Source organism: Saimiri boliviensis, chromosome 5 (genome assembly GCF_048565385.1).
Source record: "Saimiri boliviensis isolate mSaiBol1 chromosome 5, mSaiBol1.pri, whole genome shotgun sequence".
Taxonomy (NCBI): Eukaryota; Metazoa; Chordata; class Mammalia; order Primates; family Cebidae; genus Saimiri; species Saimiri boliviensis.
Window position 1 is genome coordinate 128,106,412 of NC_133453.1, and position 14,776 is coordinate 128,121,187.

At 42.9% G+C, this 14,776-nt stretch overlaps 1 protein-coding gene across 3 annotated transcripts in view; it reads right to left on the reverse strand.

The window, feature by feature from the left end:
- Positions 1 to 14,776, reverse strand: part of ADAMTSL3 (ADAMTS like 3) — a 335,335-nt gene that overhangs the window by 274,517 nt on the left and 46,042 nt on the right. For all 3 annotated transcript variants that reach the window (XM_074399945.1, XM_039480064.2, XM_074399944.1), the window contains exon 3: positions 13,633 to 13,752. In XM_074399945.1, the coding sequence (XP_074256046.1) occupies positions 13,633 to 13,752 (120 nt within the window). The remainder of the gene's footprint in view (positions 1 to 13,632; positions 13,753 to 14,776) is intronic.

The window sequence follows — 14,776 nt, forward strand, 5'->3', positions numbered from 1 at the left end:
CACTGTTTTCCCATCCTTGTCCTTCTCGTGTTCGTTAATTCCTACTGTCCTGCGCCTAGTCCCATTTTCACTTCCTTTGACGCTCCTAGTAGTTTTGTTAAGTCTTACCCTGTAATTTTTGCTTTTAGTTTTGATACCTATGATTTAACAATAAAAAGGATGTACGGTTTAAAAAAAAAAAAGAGAGAGAAAGGTCTCCATTCAAGGTAGTATAATTTTTCATGAGAAATGTGTGTTCAGAATTTGGTTTTTAAAAATGTATATTTACAGTGTATCATAGCTCTATTTGATACATATATATCTTAATGTAGTAGGAACCTAACGCAAAAGCAAAATTCTTAAAAATCTTGCCTTTTCCCAATTATAAGGAAAAATTTACTCAATCATTTCAAAGTGAAAAATTTTTAAAAACCTGTTAGCATTAAATCCCAGAGGAAAGGGATTAAGAGAAGGATTCATCCAAATGGAGTAGGAATACTATTCCTTATTGGTGGTCTGCCACACGGAAAGAGTTGAGAATTGGAAGCAAGCAGCCAGGGTCTAAAACAAAGAACAGGCTGATTCTCCAAACAAGTCTTTGGACTAACAGTATTTGGAAGAGAGATTATTACTTCCTCATAGTTGTGGGAAGAAAGTGAAAGATAGAAACAAATACACACACTACACACACACACACACACACACACACACACACACGCAAGAAGACAGGCCCTTTAAGAATAATTAATATTTTGTAAGAATTTATTTTCTTTGTTTTTTTGTTTGGTTTTGGTTTTTTTTTTTTTTTTTTTTTTTTTTTTTGTTTTGTGTTTTTTGTTTTTTTTTTGAGACAGAGTTTCACTCTTGTTGCCCAGGCTGGAGTGCAATGGCATGCTCTCGGCTCACTGCAAACCTCCACCTCCCGGGTTTAAGCAATTCTCCTGCCTCAGCCTCCCGAGTAGTTGCAATTACAGGCACCTGCCACCATGCCCAGCTAATTTTTTGTGTGTGTATTTTTAGTAGAGACAAGGTTTCACCATGCTGGCCAGGCTGGTCTCAAACCCCTGATCTCAGGTGATCCTCCTACCTCAGCCTCCCAAAGCAATGAGATTACAGGCATGAACCAGTGCGCCCAGCATAAGAATTTATTTTGCCGGTCGCGGTGGCTCAAGCCTGTAATCCCAGCACTTTGGGAGGCCGAGGCGGGTGGATCACGAGGTCAAGAGATCGAGATCATCCTGGTCAACATGGTGAAACCCCGTCTCTACTAAAAATACTAAAAATTAGCTGGGCATGGCGGCGCGTGCCTGTAATCCCAGCTACTCAGGAGGCTGAGGCAGGAGAATTGCTTGAATCCAGGAGGCGGAGGCTGCGGTGAGCCGAGGTTGCACTCCAGCCTGGGTAACAAGAGCAAAACTCCGCCTCAAAAAAAAAAAAAAAAAAAAAAAGATTTTATTTCTTAAAGAAAATTCAAAAATAAAAAAAAAATTAATTAGAATTTCTTCAAGTCTTTTCACTTCTGGAAGTAGATCTTCTAGCTATTCTATGCCCATGGGAATCGCAGAAAAGTCATGCAGACTTGCTCTAGACTTGTTCTGACTCCAGCAGAAGAGATAAGACATCCATGTCAATAGTTACAAACCCAGATGAATCCTTAGGGCCATAAGCAAAGAGGAGTGACTATTTCAAAGAGCAGGAAGAAACGCTGTTTGGCTGAGGACTTCACTGAAGGCTACCTGGAGGAGATGGTACTTAAGCTAGACATTGCAGAAAACACAGACATGTCACAAAGAGCTTTGACACCATGGCACAGGCAAAGATCAGAAGGCAGAAGGCATGGAGTCCAGTCTGGGCAGAGCACAGAGAACACAGAGAAATGGGGGATAAGGGAAGGCAGGCATCCTGGGGCCAAGCTGTGCAAGGTCTTGAAGACTGGTCAGCAGTTGGCCTACTTCAGAGGAGGAAACAAGGACCCATTTAAGGTTTCTGACAAGGGCTATAATCCTCAACAAACATGTGCTCATTGTGCATTTACTATGTGCCAGGCTGCAGAGTACAGTCTGGAACTATAAGAAGACATAGTCCCTGCCCGTAGGGGCTCAAAGCCTGGTGGAAGAGACAGAGGAGGAAACGTGCAGTGCTGGGTGCAGAGGAGAAGGAATTAATACGAGAACCTCAGAGGGGATGAGAGACGACTTGGAGAAAGTACTCAGTTAGTTAAATCCAGCTCTGGGAAGGGAGGTGTCTGTTACGTCTGTTAACTTCCATCTAATCCAAATGTATTCATGTAAGCAGCCATATATTATTAACTTTTAGAAACAGAAATCTGTCCAAAATAATCATGCATATGTGCATGTGCAGAATGATGAATGTAATTGAAATGGTTTCCTGGAAGAGGCAATGTTAAGGGCCATCAGTCACTGTCCTGAGCTATCACTGCTGACCCCAGGGACATGAGACTTAACAGAAAGTGTTCCAAACCTCACATCCCGCATGGTGTTTTCTTGAAACAGTTCATGATGCAGCATCCCCACGGGGTTTGTTGTTCGGATAAGTCACCCAGACTAGCATGAGACATCCAAACTGAGTGCCTTGTTTCACCACGCCCACCTTTTCCTACCTCCTCACTCCCTCCCACTGCAATACATGATGGTTACCGTGGGTTAGGAGGTCAAAATGCTATGAGAAAAAAAATCCCAGGATGCCAGAGAAAAGACGGAAGGAGAGAAGGAGGGAAGGCAAGGAGGAAAGGAGGGAGGGAGGGAGGGAGGGAAAGCCAAAAATTAATAAAGAAAAAAAAAGAAAAGAAAGGAAGAAAGACAGAAAAAGGGAGAGAAAGAAAGGGAGGAAGGGAGGAAGGGAGGAAGGGAGGAAGGGAGGGAGAAAGAAATAAAGTGAGAAAGAAAGAATAAAAGAAAGGGCGAAAGAAAGAAAGGGAGAGAGAGAAAGAGAAGGAAGGAGGAGGGAAGGAAGGAAGAGACGGACGAAGAAAGGGAGGGAGGGAGGGAAGGAAAGGGAAGGAGACCTAGGAAGCAAGCCAGCAGGTGGAACTAATCTCACCCAGGAGTGGAAGTGAAGGTGGGGATGGTAGCAGAGACATCTTTGAGGAAGTTAACAACTGAGCTAAAGGATATGCAAGGGTTAGATAGGCATGATAGGGGGAGGACCAGTGTATACAAAGCAGAGGGATGTTTCAAGCAAACAGGACAACTTATGCAAAGGCTGCAGTTGAAGAGCTGGATGAAGGGAAATGAAACATGCAAGCTTCATCAATATCATCTGGCCTAGAAATGTGCTGGACAGCAATGCAGACAGAGTGTCCCAGTGGGCATCCCTGACAGCTACACACCTGTGCCCACACTTGCCCTTGGGATGTCCCACCATGCACAACAGCTAGCAGAATCGTGACCTTAGGACTCCAGCCCAAGAGTGGACATCAAAGTCCAAGCTAGAAGGTAGAGTGGAAATTGGGACTGTCTCAGTGCCAGGAAACCCAGGACAGTTGGCCACCCTAAAAAGGTTTACATAAGAAGCAAATTAAGAGTATTACCAAAGGTAACTAAACACAGAGAGTAACACAACAGATACTTTCAAGATATATCTCTACCTGGCCTCAAGGACCCCTATGTCAGTAAAATTTTCCCAACCATCTGGAAGAGCCCTCAATGTGCCTCAGCTCCCCAAAGTTCAGAACCAAGAAATGAACTCCAGAGTGTTAAAAACCCCAAGCATGAGCAGACAAAAGTGTCCACTGAGAGACTCAAGCCCCATGGAGCCTTTACCACCAGGAACCTCTGCAAACTGTGCCTACGCTTTTTTGATGTAGGCTAGAATTGGACAAACAAAAGGAAACATTTCCAAATAAGCCAATCACAACATAATGCCTCATATCCTTTGTGATAGAGAATAAATTCCATTACTGCTTCTACATCTGGTCCTTCAAAATTCAGCTTGGAGAGAATCAGTGAATTATTTTCTTGCCTGACATGGCCCTTCTTTGCTGGCCAGCAAATCAACTCACCTTTGTTTTGTAGCTGTCTTTGTTTTATGCTGTAATAAGAGAAAAAAAAATAAGATGTTCCCATCCAGTCCTCCACCTGCCATTACTCCCCAACCTTATAGCAAACCTGCAAGTCCAGTTTCCTGCACTTTCTCAAGATCACAAACACTAATAAAATCCTTTTGCTATGCCTGAGGAGGACAGACCACAACAGAACAGGAACCTGGCACTCATTTAAGAAAAACACACATTCAGCAGCAGAGATATTTAGTAGAAGGGGGTTGATCAGTGTGGTCCAAATAAAGAATTAGAGATGATCAAAGGTGACATTAAGGGTTCCCCTACTATGTGAGGCTGTATTTCTTGGCCGATATCTTCTTTAACAGAGCTCAGAAGACCATCTGAGTGTAAGACAGGGAAAGACACAAGTTGTAGAGAACCAGATAGAGAGTTCCACTAGGCTAGTGGCCCAGGAGAATCATGCACAGAAGGGGAGGGATGACACTGATAGGAGAGGCTACATGGGTAGGAAACCTAGAGACCCTGGAGGGTGGCTGATCACCTGGGAGAAGCAGAGAGATAAGATAATTAGATGTCTCTTAGAGATAAAAAGGAATGCATGTAGTAGGAATATGCACAGGAGGATGTAAAAAAGAGGCATCTGAAATTAGAGAGAGACTGCAGAATTTAGTATTTCTAAGGCAGAGTAGTTTGAAGAATTATATGGTCCAGTTTGGACACTTGGAATGCGTGGCTGAAGTGGAAGGTTTGTGAAGGTCACTGAAGCCAGAAAGATCCAGAAATGACAGGGTTAGATTGAAGCTTGCAGAATGACAAATGTAATTGAAACAGTTTCCTGGAACAGGCAATTTTAAGGGCCATCAGTCACTGCCCTGAGCTATCACTCCTGATCCCAGGGACATGAGGCTCAATAGAAATTGCTCCAAGTGTTAATTCTTGAACACTCCCCAGATCATGGCAGGACCTTGAAAGGAAAGAAGTCATGATCAGGTCATAAAGGTTTTCGTGAATGCTCTGATCAGCGATTTAGACAGATGACATAAGCCTCCAAAGAGGAGGAGCACTAAGATGAGAGAAGAGGACTGGCCAGGACGTAGCAGTAGGGACTCAAAGAAGGTCAACCCCCAACCTTAGCCATGTGGTACCTGGGATGTGAGGCATGAACAGCCTCCACTGGTGAAGCCTGCAAGGGAGGTAGTGAGCCTGGCCAAAGCCGGTTTTCAACTGTAGCAGAAAGCTGGAAGTCAGGACATGGAGTTCTGTTGACCGTGAGGGGGCAATGGACTGGGAAGGGGGAGTCAATAAACAAAGGATAAAACAGGAGGAAGAATATCAAAGCGAGGCATAAGGGCTGCTGAAGAGGAGATGGTAGGGAGGAGAGCCTACTTGCTTTCTTTCCTCCAGGGATTGTGAGTAACAGAATTGAGTTGCTCAAAACAACCTTGTCTCAAAGCACTTGAAGACTCTGAGGATCTGTGAATACTGATCTGATCTCAAAGAAAAAGGATGACCCGAGGGCAGACAGCAAGGGCGCTGTCAGAACAGAACCTGTCTCTCAGCGTTCTTGAGTGTAGTGAGGGACTTTTCAGGGAAGACGCATTTGGATCTGTCTTGAACATCCCCATTCTATACCCACCACTTAACCCGTAGGGTGAAAGTGATAAAAATCACCCAGTACCCCAAATATGAGTCCAGGAAGACAACACCGTAAGAAGAAAACGCATACCTCAAACGCTGGATATTGAATCTCTACTCACAGACACAGTTCTTTTATGCTTGTATGATTTGTGAAAAGCTCAGTGATAATGAAATTCAGAATTCATGTTTGTCACAGTCAATTGGAACAGCATGTACAGCTGCATGTGCAGTATTCATGCATTTGCTACATGCATGATCTAGGAACAGAGTACAAGTTATTCCAATTAAGTTGTTCTTGTATTCTGTTAACAGACCACGAACTTGCTTTCCTGTTAGATCGCTAAATCTTGGAATATTTAAGCAGCATAACTACATTTGACCAAGATTACTCACTAACAAAGGAATGAGCTATTCAAACTTAAATGGCTTGCTGCTTAAAAATATTATACACACAGGCCAGAAACAACACGGAAACTCTCCTATGTGGAGAATATAAGTTGCTCATTTTGATCAGTGAAAAAGATGAAAATACCCAGTGGACCCAAGGGCTATGTCCATCTTCTTTTATCATAAGTTTCAGAAGTCGGTATATACTTTCCAACTAAAAATGATTACATAAATAACTTGGAAACATCAAGTGATATTTCTGAGGGCTGCCAATAGTTTAACCACATTGAAACTCCTGGCCAAGATATTCATGAAAAGTTCAAAAGAAGTTACTTTGAGAAGGATGTACTTGCAGCAAATAGATTTATTCTCTTTAAAAGAATGCATAAAACAATAGTTAAATGAGGAAAAGGAAAATTAAATTTGTCATAATAGTATAAGAAAAAAAGACATTTAAGAGAAGTTTAGAAATAGGACTACACAAAGACTTCATTATTAATATATTACTGTTATTACTAGTATTAAAAATTCATTCAAACATTTCTCTCATACTTTTCCTGCCCACAGATTAGATGTAAGAATGTCTTAACTGAGCTTAAGGGCAAAGAACGGGCAGTTGGCTTTGCTACTGCCTGGCTGTGTGATCTTGGACAAGACCCTGTTCCTCTCCAGGGCTCAGATTCCTCACCTGAAAAGCCAGAATCCTATACTTTCTTTCAACTCTGACATGCTATTAATACAATTCCAGATGCTACCAAGGCCACACATCCAGCCCTCTGCCTCCCTGGGGATGGAAATTGTAAAGAAAATACAATCTAGAGAGGTGTTCTGAAACAAGAAATCATACAAACAGGCAGCCAATAACACCCCAGGAAGGAAAGAGAAGAGTCAACTATGACTCCACCTATGATGTCATTAAGGCCTTAGGACTTTATAAACATGAAATTGCACCAACACAGACTTTTACAAATATAAGCTTATTCATGCCAGAATATAGGTGTGACTTTAAGAAAGTAACTGAAAGTCTTAAAAAGGATGCCTGTTGAAGGTGGTAGGGGAAGAGAGGGCTGGAGGACACACAAGAAGTTGGATTTTAAAGGTTAAAAATGAGTAGCAGAAAGCAGCAAGAGACAGTAGGAATTTGAAAACCAAGTGGTCACTGAAAGCAATGGTAGATTAGAGTACAGGCGAAAGCATTTTTAAGTCTAGAAAAAAAATCTCAAATCTGCTTAAATGTGGTCAGGAAGAGACACAGCAAATGCTAAGTTAGTCAAGGGCAGAGGAGAGGGAAGTTTGTAGAGGAGAAGGGATGGCGTGTATAAGCAGGTACAAAAGGATCTCTCCAACATGAGATCAAGGCGGTCCTCCGCTAAATGGCTTCCAGCTTGCATTAGTAGGATTATCCTTGGTTAATTTTAGAAAAATCAGAACCCACCACTTGTCCTACATATTTGGAATTCAAGTTATTAACCTTTTTCCTGCCTTTTGGTGCCTAGTAGCCTAAAAGTGGCAACATCGACATTATTTTAATACCCTATATTAACACCTACAGGTACATATATAAAGAATTCATAAAGCATAGGAAAGTGTGCATGAGGCCCTAATTTCTTTTTTTCTTTTTCTTTTCCTTTTCTTTTTTCTTTTTTTTTTTTTTTGGAGACAGAGTCTTGCTCTGTCACCAGGCACCAGGTTGGAGTGCAATGGTGCGATCTCAGCTTGCTGCAATCTCCACCTCCTGGGTTCAAGCAATTCTCCCGCCTCAGCCTCCCGAGTAGCTGGGACTACAGGCGCGCGCCACCACGCCCAGCTAATTTTTGTATTTTTTTAGTAGAGACGGGGTTTCACCATGTTGGCCAGGATGGTCTTGATTTCTTGACCTTGTGATCTGCCCACCTCAGCCTTCTAAAGTGCTGGGATTGCAGGCATGAGCCACCGCGCCTGACCAAGGCCCTAATTTCTAAGTCACTTTAGACTGCTGCTCACGCTTAATGTCCTTTATCCTATGGTGGCTGCCAGTGAGAAGAAGGGCATCACAGCAAATCCACCAAGTCTGGCAGAACACACCTTCCACCTTCTCCCACGCCTAACGAATACTAAAATTAAAGAGAAATAAAAGAATATTTATGCAAAACACAACTTTTCCTAACATTAAAAAATAAATGACCTCTAACTGAAAAACACTGAGCCTGTCACAGGCTTTTAAATCACTGTCCATAATGAAGCTCCAAGTTTAAATCTTCAGGGAGTTGAAGCAAGGTAAGAATGGTAAATGACCACACCATCCCTCTTTCCCAGAAAGAGACCTAGGCAGAGAATGACCGAGCAGATCTCCAAAAACTGCCTAACTCAATGATGAAAAGAACCATGTGCAGAATTTGAGACTCCACTCCCTAGAACTGACCAATATCCAGCTGTTTGCCTATGAACAGGTCCTCTGCGGGACAAAACTCCAAAACCACTATGAGGAATGGCCAAAGAATCTACCCGAGAGACAGGCTGACTAGTAACTCCAAAACCACAGCCTTCTTCCTTAGCCAGTCGTCCCAAACTAATACATTCTAGCTACTTCATATACCCGATGCGACCAAGTGCTAGAACACCTTCGTTCTGAGAGTGCGCTCATCCAATGGAAAGTCAGTGCCATTTCAACTTCAGCTAAGATGTTTCACCCAAGTTTTGAAAAAATTGTGGTATCTATTCAAAACTGGAAAGTAATAAATATGCTTATAAATGCTATCATCATAGCTAATTCCAAATTCCTGAAGGAGATGAGAATGAGCTGATAAGGCATCCGTTAATCTTAAATCATTCTCTGGGGTCTAAGATCCCCAAATTCTACTGACTGTAAACAGTAGAATCAGGATTTTTAGGATAGGAGATAACTTTCTAGGTGGTTCTTCTTCTGAGAGAAAGTTCTGGAAATATCCCGGAGCAGGAGAGCCTAGGGTTTGGAATGTAATAGCCTTAGCTTTTCAAACAACCAATGGGTGCCCTTGAGTAAGTCATTTCCACATTCGGCGTCTCTGTTTTCTTGAATTATAGAATGAGGTATTTGAGCCAAAGTCTCCACCAGCTGTAAAACTGTGCAATTCTCTAAGTAATAGTTTACCACATTGCTGGCAAGATGGCTTCAATAATCAGAATGATCCAATTAACACTGCAATATGGAATATTCTATTTGTAGTTTCAAAAAATAGACTATTTCAGAGTGGAAAGAGTTCAGATGGTGAAATCCAGTCACTTCATTTTTTAAAAGAAATAAAGAATCTGACGTCTAAAATGTTAAACATTTCTGTTAAATTATAAGCTGATTAGTGGTAGAAGCAAGACCAGGCTGCCTGACTAGTCCCGTTTGCACTAAACCACACTGTTATTCAGTTGGCTTCAGACCGCTTTCTTCACTAGAAGCTGCCTTGGGCCTCTGTATGATCCACAGTGTGGCTTTCATGCCTCCCGTTAAATGCAGCCTATATCACAGCTGGGCTTTACTGGCCTCAGGGTTATTAGTTTCCCAGGCATCCAACCCAGGAAACATTAGAAGAATGACCTGAAGGTCTTCATGAAATGTGCCCAAGATAAAATACTTTAAAAAGTCCTGTGAGGTTCGTCTAAGACAGCAAATATCTACACACCATCCATTTGTGTTCTGTTTTCTCAAAGGAGTGCTTCACAGGTAGGAAGATCCTAGGGAAACTGTATCTGACCCAACAGCACTAGAAACTAGGCTGCAGCCTCAATTGTGTAAGCACTTTGTCACTCTGGCTTCAGGCCACTGTGACAGCAGGACAGTACCCCTGACGTATATATGGAGATTCCACAGGTAGGTATCCATGCCACCTGACACAGGTTCTGCCCTGGCGGCCACTCACACAGACCCTGTACCTATTTCTGGCTGTGGAATGCTGGTGGCTGCTGGCATATAACAAAGGCTACACTGAAAAACTGTCCCCACCACTTCCCCAGGTATGAAATCTTTGGAGAGACTGCTCTGAAAACCTTTTAGGAACAACCTGGGAATTTCTGTGCAAGAGCAATGCTGCATGCCACCCAGCATGTTGCAATTTGTTCCAACATGAGACAATTTGTTCCAAAGAGCACAACTGGCGGCTACACATCAAACCCTATATTATGTTGGATCCAGCAACCGGGTTGAATCTCCCAGACATAATGATGTGTGAAAGAAGCCAGACACAAACGAGGACGTGCCGTACGATTCCATTTACACAGAATCAAAAATAAAATTAAAAGCAGGCAAAATGAATCTATAATACTGACGAAAGTCTGAATGGTGGTTACTTCTTGAATGGGGAATATTGATGGGAAAGGGGTACAAGAGCCTCCTAAGGTGCTGGAAATGCTCATTTTCTTCATCTAGGTAGCAACTACACAGGTGTAAAAACACTTAATTCATCAAGCTCTACAGTTCAGATATGTATGCATTTTACTGAAAATGTTATACCTCAATAAAAAAAGAATTGAAAATATTGCATGGGATCTCCTAATATAAAGGTAGAATAAGCTTTCTTCCTTTCCTGTAGCATATCTGAGATTCTTTGAACTGAGTGTTTGCAAATAACATTCTTACTAATAACAGTAGCTAAATTAAATTTTTTATGTACCAGGCCCTGTGCAGGGAGACATATGAATTATCTGCTTCAAGTCCTTGCAACACCTACAGAAGGTAGATACCATCCAAATCTCCATTTCACAGATGGGAAAACAGAGACACAGAGAAGTAAAGTAACTTGTCCAAGTATAACAGCAAATCAAACGGCAGAACTAGCAAATCATATTCGAACCCAAAGCAGTCTCTGACTTCAGAAACTTTGTTCTTAATTGATCTCAATGTTTTATCATATGCTGCAGGATCAGGGGATTTTTTTTTTTTTTAAGTCTGATAGTATCTGATTGGTTTTATCTTTTCCCCAGTGCCTGAGAAGCACCTTCCGCATTAAGAAAAAAGAGAACTGGCCAGGTGCAGTGGCTCATACCTGTAACCCCAACACTTTAGAAGGCCAAAGACAGCAGATCACTTGAGCCCAGAAGTTTGAGACCAACCTGGGCAACATGGCAAAACCCCATTTCTACAAAATGCAGACCAAAAAAAAATATATCTGAAGGTGGTGGTGCATGCCTAATATCTATAGACCCAGCTAGCTGGGGTAGTGGGGGTGGGGCTGAGGCAGGAGGATCGCTTGACTCTGTGTTTTGGGGGGGGCATTGAGGCTGCAGTGAGCTGTGATCTGCCACTGCCCTCCAGCCTGGGTGACAGAACAAGACCCCATCTCAAAAAAGAAAAAAGAAAAGGAAAAGAAAAAGGAGGAAAGAGAATCAGGATTTGGGTGGTAGGTTCACAGTCTCCGATTAAATTCCTGAGGTTCATTCAAGATATCCACCTAGTTTAGTCCAAGAGCCTGTTTTCTGCGCCCTTAGTAGAGGAAAGTGGGTGCTATTATTGGCTTGTTATAGTCTCAAATTATTCCTTTCTCTTAAAAGAAATACACAGTGGGGGCAACACGGAGTGTTTTCATATGCTAGTCACTGGGGCTTTCTGGAACACCATGTCCCAGGATGAAATTTCCACAGCATGCCACACACTTTTCAGATCTGCTTTAGACCTTTTGAAAAGACTAAAGGGGCTTGGTTCCCCCTTTTTCCAGCTTTTATATTGTTATTATATTAAATATAAAGTATCTGCGGAACCTGGAGAAGGCATTAACCACTCTTTAATTATAAAACGCATAGCTTGGTATTTTCCAGACACCTGCTTTTATCCTTTATGACCCTCTCAATTAGTTCCTCTGAAGTTCCCATATGAAAACCTGTTGGATTATTGATTTCTGGATTAAAAGGAGCTATAAACTATAGACCCTCTCAAAATCCATCAGGGGAAGGGGATAAGGCAGAAAGCAACTTAATGATGTTTTAGGCCCTAGTAGCAACCAGGCCTGAATGTTTGGGCTCCACAAGGCAAATAGAGAATTACTCCCCAGCCCACCCCTGCTCCCCGCAGTAACTAGTAATGAACTCAGTCACTTTTAAAGTAACTTGAAAAAATGATTGAATGTTGACATTTTCAGTAAGAAACTGGTCTCATCCCACGCCTGCCCCAATGACCAGTGGTGGCTCTCTGCCCACAGGAGTCGGCTGGGTCACAGCCCTCTCCTTCACCCCAGCCCCAGCTCCAGAACTGAGCTCATCAAGGATAAGTCACTGGGCAGCAGCCTCAAGAATGGAGAGTGTGCAGTGTCTCCTCCTGAGCTGGGAGAGAGAGGACTGAGCAGCAGGCTCCTCTACCTGCCCTTTCCGCTCTGATCTCCATCCTGCATCAGCCACCGATGTTCTGCAAGACTTTAATCCTTCTCCCAACCGACCTCCAGCACTCCGCCTAGCTCCAGCCAGCCCCAGAACTGAGTCCCATTCCCTGTGATCACGTCTTGGATCCACCCATGTTGGCAGACTGAATTTCTCAGAGCTGTTCCTTTTGGGTACTGTCTTTTGCACCGTAACTAGGCTTCACCTAAATCAAACCAGAACGCACTGGCCTTTGGCTATACAATTGAGGATGGCACAGCTGGCCTCAGTCACTGGGCCATCTCCCTCTGCTCTATCATGTGCCATGAGAAGGTGATCTTGCCCCAGCTCCTCACCTTCACTTGGGCCCTATAGGTGCCAAGGTCTGCCAGATCTACCAAGGACCCACATCATGTTAAAGTCCACCCTGGTTTGCTCAACTGCCCCATAAATTCAGGTTCTACCATCTTTGCATTAGAGTTGTGAATGATTTCAAAGATGAATAATCTCAAACGCTGTTATGGCTTCCAGGTGAATTGAGGATGAAAGGGAATCACAACTTCCAGTGCCCAGCTTACACATCTCAGCCAAGCAAGGCCTTGTTCTATAGTTAGCCTTCTTTAAATGATTTAAACACACATGCACACACACATACACACACACACTCACAGACACATGTGCACACTTTGTTCCTTTCTGAAAAGTAATCTTGGGGATAAAAGCATGTCACATTGGTGCTGGTGAAGGCAATGAAGTAAATGCTGAGGGCAAAGAAGTAACACATAAGCAGAAAACAGAACTTTTGGATAATTTCGGAATTGAATCATCACTGTGGTGATAGCTAAGATGAACAAATCCATTATATATTTCTGATGAAAGTAAGAAAAAGTGATTCTCACGCAAATGCAGAGAAAGAACTGCACATAGTATAGGAAATTCTACGCAAACACAGGCAATCCAGATGTTCTGTGATCCTTCGAGGGTGTCAAGGGTCTGCTGTACTAGTATTGCCAAAAGCAGGCATCCCCAAACTTTTTACACAGGGGGCCAGTTCACTGTCCCTCAGACTGTTGGAGGGCCGCCACATACTGTGCTCCTCTCACTGACCACCAATGAAAGAGGTGCCCCTTCCTGAAGTGTGGCAGGGGGCCGGATAAATGGCCTCAGGGGGCCGCATGCGGCCCGCGGGCCGTAGTTTGGGGACGCCTGGCCAAGAAGAAAATATAATTACTTTGAAGGTCTTTTAGAGACACTGTTTCCTGACCACTGGCAAACAGCAAGGCCAAAGGTAGATCCTTGTCCAATGTTCTTACCTGGTCGTCATAGCGGTAAGTGAGGAACTGCTCCCCTGTTGTATCTTCCAGAAAACTTCCCTGAGGAGAAAGTGCAAACTCAGGAAGGAAATAGGCTCCGGGAGATTTCTCAGCTGTGGTCTGAAAAACAAGATCATTGGGTCACAAATAAGGCTCCAGTAAGGAAACCCTGCCAAGTAAAGTCCAAGAAGGATACAATGATAAAGTCCAAGATACAATGGTATTGGGTAAATACAGCTGTTCCAAATTGACCAAAACAAACCGTTACAGGGCTCATGCAAGTCCAAATTCCAGAAAAATCTACCACTAAAAGCTCTACAAAGAAACAAAAAGGGAAGTGCCTTCTCTTGGCAAAACACCAAGATAAGGAACACCAGGTGCCTGTGTCGGGGCACCATTAGGCCGGGATATCACAGTGGCCCGAATCAAACGGACAGCCATGGTATTTATTCCCCAACACGTGCCTCTCACCCTTCCCCACTCCCTCTGCTCCCCATCTTCCAGCAACTCAGCCACAGAGTCGTTAATTTTGTTTAGTTGTTGCAAATCTATTGTTTTTAGGATTTTCTTTTCTTCCTTCCTTCTTTTTTTTTCTTTTTTTGGCGAAGGAGTGGGAAACAAAAATTTTCTCCCATACCACAACAAAAATGCACTTCATTGTAGAAACTTTAGAACATATAAATGAGCACAGAAGAAAATAAAAATTACCCATAATCTTTTCAACCTGTAATAACCACTTTTAATTGTTTTGGCATATATCCTTTGAGACTTTTTCCTCATACTTCTTTGTTTAAAAATCCAAGCTTAAATAAACATGGATATTGTAGACTCTGTTTAGTTCATGGAAAGCTCATAGCCTGGTCCATTTTCCCGCTGCTGACAAAGACAAACCCAAGACTGGGAAGAAAAAGAGGTTTAACTGGACTTACAGTTCTACATGGCTAGGGAGGCCTCAGAATCATGATGGAAGGCAAAAGATACTTCTTACGTGACAGTGGCAAGAGAAAATGAGAGGGATGCAAAAGTAGAAACCCCTGATAAAACCGTCAGATCTCATGAGATTTATTTACTCCCACAAGAACAGTACAGGAGAAACTGCCCCCATGATTCAAATTATCCCCCACAGGGTCCCTCCCACAACATA